Source organism: Propithecus coquereli, unplaced genomic scaffold, assembly GCF_000956105.1.
Source record: "Propithecus coquereli isolate 6110/MARCELLA unplaced genomic scaffold, Pcoq_1.0 Scaffold23, whole genome shotgun sequence".
Classification (NCBI taxonomy): Eukaryota; Metazoa; Chordata; class Mammalia; order Primates; family Indriidae; genus Propithecus; species Propithecus coquereli.
In genome coordinates this window covers 4121209-4132865 of record NW_012147841.1, presented here as the reverse complement: position 1 = coordinate 4132865, position 11657 = coordinate 4121209, and the positions used below count along the sequence as shown (strand labels likewise).

At 41.7% G+C, this 11657-nt stretch overlaps 1 protein-coding gene across 1 annotated transcript; it reads right to left on the bottom strand.

The window, feature by feature from the left end:
* Window positions 1–458: 458 nt before the first annotated feature.
* TMEM74 (transmembrane protein 74) lies at window positions 459–4543 on the bottom strand. Its single transcript, XM_012645312.1, has 2 exons — window positions 4401–4543; window positions 459–2051 (listed from the first exon to the last, which is right to left on the bottom strand). The coding sequence occupies exon 2, from the start codon at window positions 2010–2012 to the stop codon at window positions 1098–1100; it is 915 nt and encodes a 304-aa protein (XP_012500766.1). The 5' UTR covers window positions 2013–2051; window positions 4401–4543; the 3' UTR covers window positions 459–1097.
* Window positions 4544–11657: the final 7114 nt, after the last annotated feature.

Here is an 11657-nt window from a genome sequence, read left to right as displayed (position 1 = left end):
GAATATTTCTCCCTCTCTCTTTCCATTTTAATTTTTTTGGCTGTGGGCTTAAGGACTGCTGCCATCCTGAGGCAAGGACTTGTTGTTTGGCCTAGAGCAAGATACAGCCTGCTAGGCACAGTTCCCAAGAGTGTAGCTGCAATTGTATTGGAGATTTTCCCCAAACAACAACATGTCACCTGGGGGCATGCCAGAGCCAATGTGACTCAGACCTGCCGAGATGTTTAGATGTCTGGAAACATATTTTAAAACTTTCATGCTTTGCCTCTGTGGTGTGAGAACCAGCAAAGACTTCAAGAGCACAGGTAACCAGTATGATGACAAAATCACAAACAAAAAATAAAATGTATATCAGGAACGATTTTCACTTCATTTACAAAAAAGGGCATGTAACCCTGGCTATTATCTGGCACTAACATTGCGGGTTAAATTCACATTGGTCTTATAATGATTTATACAATTTTCTTTTATTAGAAAATTCATCCTAATGACTTAGTTACTATTTCTGAATACAGGAATGATTTTAAATGTAACATTTTTTACAGTTACTTTAAAAATAACCAACATCCTCAAGCTTTAAAATGTTCAAACTCAAAATTCTACATTTTAGCATTTAGCCAAATTACAGGAAGAAAAATTAAGCAAGAAAATGGATAAGCACCTTTGAGCGTTAAATATATTATGTGATTAGTGCTTAGTAAATTTTCCATAAAATAGATTAGCAATTGATCCTACTCCGCGTAGGACCTCCTGTATCCAAAGAATAATATCTCATATTCATGTAAAAGAAATCATTTGTGTACTGGGTCATTAGAAATATTTTGCTATGTAAGTACAAGCTCATGGCCATCGCAGATTAATTAGTGTTCAGCTCTTTAAAAGGACAGGTGTGGCTGGTTGTGGTTTCTTATGCATCTTACATGGCTTTTCTTCTAAATAGAAGACACATGGAGAACAGAAACACTCACTGGCTGTTGGTTTGTAAAATAAACTTTTCTTGCCAGGCAAAAAAATTGCACTGTTAACCTTTTATAAATTAACATTTTTTTTTTCGTATAAAACACCAAGGCAGACTCTCAAGAAGCTCATGAAGAGAATTAACTCTGTACAGCGAGAACATCTTCCTCTACCAAGGCCAGTTCCAGGGTGTTTTCATTAGTGCTGGTTTTCATCCTGAAGTTGAAAGAACCATAGAGTTTTGCAGACTCTTTGGAAGAGGCAAATCTGTTTCGACGATAAAGCTCCCCCTTCCACATAGACATCATTAGCAAACAGGACAGGACGACCCCTCCCAGAGTGAGGAGGCAGAGCCCGGCAATCACGCAGCGGTCCAGGTGAGCCCCCAGCCTCGCGCTCTCCTTCTCCAGGCGCTCCATCTCCCGCGCTGCCACGGTGTTGGGATCCACAGTCACTTCTCGTGGCACGATGTAAGAGATGATCACCAGCAGGATGCCAGTGACCAAGAACAAGATGGCGCTGATGAAACCATAATCTACTGACTTCCCTGAAGATGTGGCTTCTGAACTTGTATCGTCTTCCTCTTCAGATATCAAGGATATGGCAGCCTCTTGGGACCACTCACTTGGATTTTCCCAGCCCAGGTCTCCAGGGTGATTACGCCCTTTTCTTGAAGGAGAACTTCGGTTCTGCTGCTCCAAGTTCACATTCTCGTCCACATAGGTAAAAGAAGTTTCTAATTCCTGGCTGCAGCAGTTGCAGACTTTCCGTTCCACTGTTACGTGGCTGTTCCCTGAGTGGAGAGGTCCCGGTGGGAAGGAGTCTGGCTGAATAGCGCGGTCTCGTGGGGAGGAGGAGGGGGATGCTGGAGAAGGACTGAGTTTAGACCCTTCCATCTCACTTGCTCTTGGTGTGGACGTACAGTGTCTTTGGCAGCAGAGGGCAGCTCTGGTTGCTGCATCTGTCTGGTCACCAGGAAGCCCTTGTGAACTCCAGTCCATGGCATCACACAGGTCTGCCTGGCTGCTCTTCTCTGCAAGGTAGTGGAGCTCCATGGGAGCTAGTCAGACATCCTCCAGCAGCTTTTGGAAAGTCTGCCAATAACAACACAGTTAGATAAGAACCCAACAGAAGCTAAGGCTGCACTGCCAGGAGTGCTGCTCCTGAGGTCCCCATTTCCTCTGCAGCCACAGCTGTCGGCACCTCAGCCCCTGCTCCTCCTAAAAGAGGCAAAAGAAGGGAGGGGATTCCTAGTGGCGGTAAAGAAGTGTGGAAAGCACAAACGCTCTGACTTGTCACAGGGATTAACACTGAGAAACTTAGGTCAGGGTAGAAAAGGTGCATGGAGGAAGTGGCAATGTCTCTGGAGAAAGCACACTGCCGTCACCAAGCCAAATTTATCCAAGGACTCACACATTCCTGAGACAGGATCCCTCAAATGAGAAGGCAGTTTTCCTGTATAAAGACACAAATGAGAAAGGCCGTTTTTAGCAGAGCTGCTGATATTCTAGGGGACTTGGGAAAGCACAGATTTTTTAATTCATTTAGATTGTGAGTGTTTACACTCTCTTTAGTTAACAACACATTCTAACGTAGATTAGCTTTAGAGCGGCACCATGAGTGAATGACTATATGCCCCTGTCAGTTGGGCTCCACTGGAGCAGGGGCTCAGCATTTCAATTCTGTAGCTCAGAAGTGGGTGTAAAAGGCTGGCGTAATCAGCCACCTCTCCTAACCTCACGCTTCATACATCCAATGACCCTAGTCACAGGGCCCTGTATTTACAAGACCATATGCTCCTTGTTCACTGTGCTTCCACTCAGCCCCATTCCCTCACTGCATGCTCTGGACCCCAAAGTGTGTAGACAACACACCTCACTGTGATCCCTGCTAAGTACAAGGAGCCAGCCCACTCCCCCACCACACACACTGCTGCCTGTTCCAGCCGGTCTGTGTGGGTCTGAAGTCCTTCCCCTCTGCATGCTTTGCTAACAAACGTGCACAAGAAATTGACCATCCAGAAATTTTTATGAACCCAATCTAGAAGTAAACTGACAATAAGAGACAAACCATAAGCCCACAGAGTCAGAGTTCTGTTGAGGCAAATTGGTGAGAAGCTATTTTCAAGGTTACCTCTGGGATTTTATATGCGTGACACTCCCTCGCCCCTACTGCAGCAAGGGGCCTTTCTGGAATAGAACTTTGGGCTGAGCAGAAAACCATCTTCACATCTTTCTCTGCTTCTGCCATCTTTCCAAGGAATAAAAATTCACTTTCCACTATCACTAAATATGGGGCTTTTAACCAAGAGCCCCTTTTATTTTGCTTCTAAATCCAAGGTGATAATTGATTTAACCCACGGCTTGAGGCTTATTATGCTTCAAAATCCACAGCTCCAAAGCTGGTAACAGAAACACAGGCAAGGGTCGCCTAAGGTCAACCTGGCAACGCAAAATATGGGAGAGGGAACTGACACGTATTCTGCTACACATCAGAGATGGTTAACAAAAAAAAAAAAAACCACTTTTCTCCTATTATCGGAGTTTCTCTGTAATGAAAACAGCAAAAAACACCAAGTGCAAGAAAACCACAACTGAACTTGAGCTTTCCTTTAGCAAGTGAGCAACCCCTACTGAAGGATCCCTCGGTGAATGAAAGGATCGCAGCGGGATTCTTCAACTACAGAAATGAGAAATCGCCTCGCAGTTCCCTCAGGCATTAGGCGCTCTGATTGACCTTTGGCGCAATTAACCCATCACATTAGACTACTTTGGATAAAATCGGCAGGGTTCCTTATAGGACTTCCAATTTATAATAAAGGAGGAGAGAAATCCCCACTTAATTCTCTACTCCTGCCTGTACCTCTCCTTAAATAAAAGAGAGGCTCCCGCTTGTTCTATCTGAGCCGCACAGCCGATTTTCTTTGCAGCTTCGTAATCCAGGGCTTCCATCCTCTGTGGAGAACGGATAATCCCAGGGGACCAGCTAAAGGCTCTTTGCTTCCGTCCTCTCCCTCTTTTTCCTCTGGTCTGCTAAAAGCCCAGTTAACGATATTGCACCCTAAAGGGAGGGACAGCACTTTCTCTAGTCTGTCTTGTCGTCAATTAATAAAAGCATTAATATTTGCATAGGAACTGACAAGGGCGAGGCTGGTCTGGGGGAGGCGACCTCGGGATGCGTCCAGTGCGCGCCGTGCCGCGAGGGCAAGCCGCAAGCACCGGGCAGCCGTGCCCTCCGCGGGCGCTGCGGGATCAATCAATGCATTTCTGGGGAGCTGTGCGCCCACCCGAGGCACCGGGGGTCGGGCTGCGTCTGCCTAGTACTCGGAGGCAAAGCAGGCACCTTGGGCAGGGAGTGGGGACATGCGCCCCTGCTCCTCCCGGCTCCCGGGCTCTCTCCCTCGCGTCCAGCGCCTCCTCCCCGTCCCACTCTCCGCCACTCACCTTCTTGCCTCGGCCACCCGGTGCGGCTCGAGCCCCGCGCGCTCGCCCGGCACGGCTCCCACAGAAAGTCCCCCAATCTCCAGCCGCGGCACTTGTAGCCTCTGCGCGCGGCTCTGGGATCCGGGGGGTGGGCAGCGCCCGCCGTGCCGGGCTGGGCTGGGCTGTGCTGGGAGGGGCGGGGCGGGGCGGGGCGCTCCCTCTTGCTGAGCATCCCGGGAGTTGTAGTCCAGGGCGGTCCCTACGTCCCTCTCTTCTCTGTCTGCTCCCACATCTCCTCGATTTCGTCCTTCCTGCAGATGAGTTCACGCTATATCCCCACACTCTTTCCTGGCACTTCAGAAAAAAGCCCTGGCTTCTAAGCTCAGAGTGGGGTGCCCCGGCCTCAGGTTTTTGGGGGAAGGACAGGAAGGAAAGAGTGTATATTTAGTTTCAACTATGTGCCAGGCAATTTGCATACTTTGTCTTATTTAACAGACAAATCTTCAAAGTAGATTTTATTAATCTTCATTTTATAGATGAAGAAACTGGTTCAGAGTGATTAAATGCCTCATCCAAGGTTACAAAGACAAATAGCAGTTTCTAAAATTGCATCCAGGAGTCAGATTCCGAAGTCATTGCCTTTCCCATAAAATCACGTTTCTAGAGGACTAGCTTGTCGAGCCACATTTTATAGGGACGCATTCTGCACTTAGTACTATAGATTCAAAAAGAAACATAAAGGCATCCTGGGGTGTCTAGAAGAGAGCAACTAAGATATTGCAGGAACTTGAACTCAAGTTGACAAGGAGATGCTGAAGGAACATGGGGTATTTAGCCAGAGGAGAAGACTTAGAGGAAACAAAACTATTTTTTAATAATTTAAAATTTGTAAATAGAAGAGGAATTCTATATCGTTTTTTAAGGGGCAAAAGGAAAACTAACGACAATAATATGATTTTTCTGGTGTTTTTGTGCTATCATCTTTAATTCTTACACCATCTCTACAAGGGAGGCAGTATTATTGCACCCATTTTACAATGTAGAAATTGAGGTTTGAAAAGTGTAGTCTCTTTCCCAAGGTCTGAGAACTAGTAACTGGCAGAGCCAAGATTCTAACTTGGGTCTATCTGATTCCAGAGACTGACCTCTTCACCACTATGCTGTACTGAACAGTGCTTCACGATCTTTTTCACAGCAGAACACATGTAAAAGATGATAGTATTTATGGCACTAGGATAAACACAGGAAGTTTCTCATGGCCATGGTACTGGGGCTGTGGCTAATTCAGTCCCTGCAGGACAGGTTGGAGGGCTAAGGAAATAAATAAGCCAGCACACTTGTACACCTGTGATACACTGGGGTCTGGGAAGCTCTGGATAGCACTATCAGATTTAATAAGGAGACTGATTTGGGGCTTAGCATGAGGAAGGACATTATTTCTAAGAATTTGAAATGGATGTCTCATCGAAGTGAATTGTCTATTGCTGGTGAGGATAAAACAAGAAGAGCCATTTATTAGTGATGTTGTAGAAGGTATTCATCTAGTAGGATTAGAGGATCTCTGTGGCCTCCATGCTGAACTGATTCTAAGTTACATCTCTTTCATGAAGGCTTTTCCTTCCAAGTCTGTCCCCAAGGATTCTACCTCCTATGGACTTGTCAGCACTGATATTTTTGATATTTGTCATCCACTGCCTGTGACATTTCTTGATGGTTAGGTAATTACTGCATGTGGTTTAACTTCTCACTTCAGTACCTAAACCTCTAATGGCAATTCTAAGCACCTCAAGGTTAGCGTCTACATGCCGAACATCTTAATACTTCCTGCAGAAAGTACAGTATTTCTGTTGAATACAGTGAGGGAAGATGACAATACTGAAATGAGACTTGAGATGATCATCTATCCATGCTATTCTCTCCCATTTCATATTTCTATCTATAGTATCCTTGACTGTTGACATATTCTTGAGCACTAAAAACATATCACCTCTGCACCAACACACTACAAAATACCCTTTAAAATTCTGCAGAAAAAAAAAAAAAATAAAGGTGGACTCACTGGGCTCTTGTATAGAAAAGCTCTGTGAAAATTGCTTCTTGCTGGAATAACATCCCCCCTCCTGTCAGTCCATGCCTAAAACTTCCCTGAAAATCCAACCTGAGAAGCTTTTTCAAGAACCTTTCTTGTTCAACATGCTCAACTTCTTGTGATCCTTCTAATTGGCTTTCTAGTGGTATAATAAACTTCTTTTTATACTGTCTTTTTACATATAAGAAAATATTTCATGTATATTTTATACTGCTTTCTATGTGACCTGTCTTCCAAGATAAAATTTAAACTCCTTGAGAATGAACATACTCTTTTTATTACTTTGAAACTATACATGGACATGAAATAAGTGCAAGGCATGGGCAACAGTAGTTCTTAGATGCATGTTTATGGAATAATCGACAGTAGGAAAATAATACTTAAAAATTTACGTAATGATTTTGATATTACAAAAATTTTGATTGTGTCTCATGTTTTCCTGTTTACTTATACTCTGTTATGGGAGGAGCAATCATATTATACTAAGTTAACCAGTGGAAAATAGATTCTGAGAAGTAAACTTACCATGTGAATCAAGGGTAGTGCAAGGACTTCTAACAATCAGTCTCATAATAATTCCTAAGAAGGCTTTCCAATTCTTTTTTCAACAATAATAAGGGCTGATTGTATATAAACATCTTTAGTGAACTTGGCGTTATTATCATGAGAGGTTGGGTCCTAGGGAGAAATTATATAATAAAAAGAAGACATTTTTGGAATAGACTGAATAGCAGACCAGTCATTTAATGAAAATAGTACATGGAATATGGCTTTGCACCCCCAGCTGGTGCTTCTGAACTGTGAAAGAAAAGAATGAAAATGACCATAATTTAGAAAATGGATATCTTATTAATTAACAAGATTCTAGGAACAAAAATGTCATATTAAACTTAAAAGATTTCCTTTTAATAAGAATGCTTGGCCGGGTGCAGTGGCTCACACCTGTAATCCTAGCTCTCTGGGAGGCCGAGGCGGGTGGATTGTCTGAGCTCAGGAGTTCGAAACCAGCCGGAGCAAGAGCGAGACCCCGTCTCTACTAAAAATAGAAAGAAATTAATTGGACAACTGAAAATATATAGAAAAAACTAGCCGGACATGGTGGCGCATGCCTGTAGTCCCAGCTACTCGGGAGGCTGAGGCAGAAGGATCGCTTGAGCCCAGGAGTTTGAGGTTGCTGTGAGCTAGGATGATGCCACGGCACTCTAGCCCGGGCAACACAGTGAGACTCTGTCTCAAAAAAAAAAAAAAAAGAATGCTTACAGTGGCCAAGCAATCATATTACATAAATAAATAAAGTGGCTGGATGCAGCCAATAGGGGATAGGGAGAAGACTACCCAAGTTAAGAGCAAGTCCTTTTCCTAAAAGGGGCAGTATCACCTAACCATTCTACTCAATTTTTGTCGTAAACGAATTTACATATCACTAAAAGTCAGATATCACAATTTTTATTCAAAATTCAGTTTTTTAAGAGGCAGGGTCTCGCTCTGTTGCCCAGGCTGTAGCGAGTGGTGCTAGTATAATAGCTCACTGCAGCCTCGAACTCCTGGGCTCAAGTGATCCTCCTGCCTCAGCCTCCCAAGTAGATAGGGCTCCAGGTATACATTACCACACTCACATAATTTTATTTTCAAAAAATTTTAAACTCTGTATGGGTCAAAGAAAATATAATTATGGGAAACATTTGTTTCCAGTAATAGCAGACTAAGTAATTTAGATCCACCCACTGCTGAAGATACCCAGAAAATCTGGACCCAATATGTGCAAGTCACTTGACCGAAGGCATGAAAAGTGAAGTTAGAGAAAAAAATTACTGGGCTAGGATCCAGAGAAGGAGAGAGGCTCAGAGAGGCAAGTCAGGAGCTTGGAGCTTCTTTTCCCTTGGGGACGTTAGATGATTCCAGAGAGGACAGTTTAGAGGCAATGACGCTAAGAAGAGTGGGATTTGGGGTCCTGAACCCACCAAGGAAAGGAGCCATAGTGAATCTGCTCTATTCTTTAAACTTTGGGTTGGAATCCTGAAAGGTTGTATCCTAGCAGTGCAAACTAGGAGTTGGATAACTCCTCACGAGGAGTGCATCTCAGTCTGTGAATATCCCAATTCCTAAAATTTAACCAAGGTGACTTCAGAGTGCTAGAACACCAGGTACCTGGCAGGAGAAAGTATAAGCAGTCTCTGAAAAAATACAACATCATCACAAACCAATTTTACCAATAATTTTGCAAGCACAGCAACACAAAAAATAATCACGAGAAAAGCTAATCTCTAAAGGTCACATATTGTATGATTATACACACACACACACACACACACACGAAACATTTTCAAAATGACAAGATTATAGAGATGAAGAACAGATTAGTGGTTGCCAGGGGATAGAGATGGTGGAGGATTAAGATGTAGGTGTGACTATAAAGGCAGAGCATCAGGGAGAATTTTTGTGGTGACGGAAATTTCTGTATCTTGAATTAAAAATGTACAAGGGGTATCCAAAAGGTCGATATGTATATGGAAAGGGGCACAGCATCGTTAATCATAAGGGCAATGCGGTTTAAAACCACACCACGTCGCATCCACCAGAATAGATGAAGTGGTAAAATAATTGACAATTCCAAGTTTTGGTATGGTATAGAGCAACTAGAGTCTCATATAATGAGAATGTAAATTGGTATAAACACTTTGGAAAACTATTTTTTGCATTGTCTGCAAAAGTTAACTGTGCTGCAGCAATTCTGCTCCTAGATATATACTCAACAGAAAGGCATGCACATGAGCACAAAACACGTGCTAGTGCTAATGCCCGACAATAGGATAGATTAAAAAAAATGTAGAAGACTTATACATTGGAATAATATGTAAGAAATAAACCACAGTTGTGTGCAAAAAAATAGATAAATCTTACAAAGACAATTGTGGGATGTAGAGAAAATGTTTTTGTATTTGTGGGGTTTTCTGAGTAAATTTTCCTGAAACTTGGAATCGTGGGCCAAGAGCAAGCCCTAAAAGTTAATTTACAGCCAGATAAATAATGAGAGAACTGCAAAGAGATTTATCTAACTTTAGAGGTATATAGTCTAGAGGTAGGTATTCCAGGGGGAATGAGGCCCAGGACTTTGGAAACATTTCTACATTGAAAAAGCTGGAGACATCTGGGCATATTTGGCCTTGGAGAGATGTATTTATATTTTAAAAGTTTAGAGAACCCAAGATTTTTTGTCCGCAAAGTTTTTCTCAATCTTTTTCGGGAGGGGAGTGAAGGAAGCTCTGTCTTGCTTCTATGTGTAAGCAGACAAAATCAATTTTTCTCTGTTTCTCACCTGTGATACAGACTTTGTATGCCTAAAACGTCTGACCCGGCTTTCATTGTGGGGTCCTAGGGTTAAAAATTGAGGTGTAGAGGACTACGTGGTCATTATTTGCTTTTTATGTAAATAATGATAATCTGTTTCTGATCTAAATGCCATATACACATTCAGGATAAAATTAATACGTATGAATGTTAAAAAACACTTAACAGTAAGGTTGAAGAAAAGACAATAGCCACTAAAAATACATAATGTGTAATTCCATTGTATAATTTTATTTATATTAATTTAGAGGTAAAACTATATTGAAGTATTTTGGGATATTTGTGAAACTATGAAGAAAAGCAAGAAAGCAGTTACCATAAATGTCAAGAGAGAGATTGCCTTTGTAAGGAGGGAGAGGATAGCGGTTTAGAGGAGGCAAAATCAGAGGTTTCTGAGACATCAACATTGTTCTATTTCTTGACTGGATGGTGTTTACCCCCCCGTAAACACCCCCGTGTTCTCTTTGGGCTAAATTACTGGAGGTGACCCTCTTTATTTCATGCATTGTTCTGTAAGTAGTAGTTCATAATAGAACGATCAATAATCTTTTGGAGTGGATTCAGGTTGCAAGCACCTGATTTACAATCTCGGCATTAAGGGTTTATATCTAAGGATTTTATTCTTCTATCTTAAGAAGAACCTAGAGATAATTTCCTCTAGCTTATCTTCACCTGACATATTGTTATGCATGGCAGGGTGGGAGAGTGTATAAAGGTAGGGTATTCAGATTTTTCTCAAAATCTTTACAACATTAAGATTTAAAGAAATTCGAACACTGATATTTCCAAAGTAAAAATATAGAAATATTTAATGTCTAATATTTTGTATTATTGTATCATAAACTTTATGACACATTTAGAGAGCACAATGTGTGGAGAATACTGGATATTGGTGGGACCTGCTCTGTATGTTCTGAGTACCCTTCCATTTATTCATTTAAATAACTACTTTCTGCACATATCTTAATATTGTGTTTTGCAGAACATTAGGATTTAAAGAGATTAGAACACTGATATTTCCAAAGTAAAGATATAGAAATATTTAATGTCTAATATTTTGTATATAAACTTTATGACACATTTAGAAAGGACAATGTGGGGAGAATACTAGGTGTTGGTGGGAGGATTTGGGACTGTAGGTTGCAAAGAGGCCCTGTACTGTCTTCAGGTCATGGGTTCTCTTTATAATCAAACTTACTAAACACAAGCTTGGATTCACTGGTCCTAATCATTTACTTTCATTTCGTTGTTAATCTACTGTTGCTGTTAGGGTGCATATTAACTCCATTAAGTAGAAATCAAAAATTGGTGGCTATGTGTTGGATCTGATCTGAATACATGCTTTTACTGGTGCATTGAGTTGTTAAGATTTACTTAGGTATTTATCCAATTTGGAAAATTGGAAGATTGGAGAAAGCTATTTGGATTTCTGGTTTCTCTTAAATTATATGGAAGATGCTGAAATATTGAGCCTCGCTTTTTTGTGTTAACAATTAACTAGAGCTTAATAGGTTTTGTACTCTCTAGAGGGGACATAAGCTCTCCAGATTTCCATCATTCTCATCTTCAACTTGTCTCTGGCTCAGTTCTCCTACCTATTTAGCTCTTGTAGATATTTGGGTTTGCTATTGGTGCCTTAAAAGTAGATCTCCAGAGAGATGTACTTCACATGAAGCAAGATTAATAATAGGCAGCCTTCTTTCCGCTAGAAATATATCTGTAGAAAATGTCTTGAGTTGTCTTGCATCTGCTATCTTATTTCCCAACTCTTGCCCAATGCTTTTGTTCCACCTTCACTCTTTGTTTTTATTCCACCTTCATTCTTTAATTATATATATATA

Bases quoted from the DNA above. Each gene is read 5' to 3' on its own strand.
- TMEM74 (XM_012645312.1), bottom strand. From the start codon at position 2,012: ATGGAGCTCCACTACCTTGCAGAGAAGAGCAGCCAGGCAGACCTGTGT.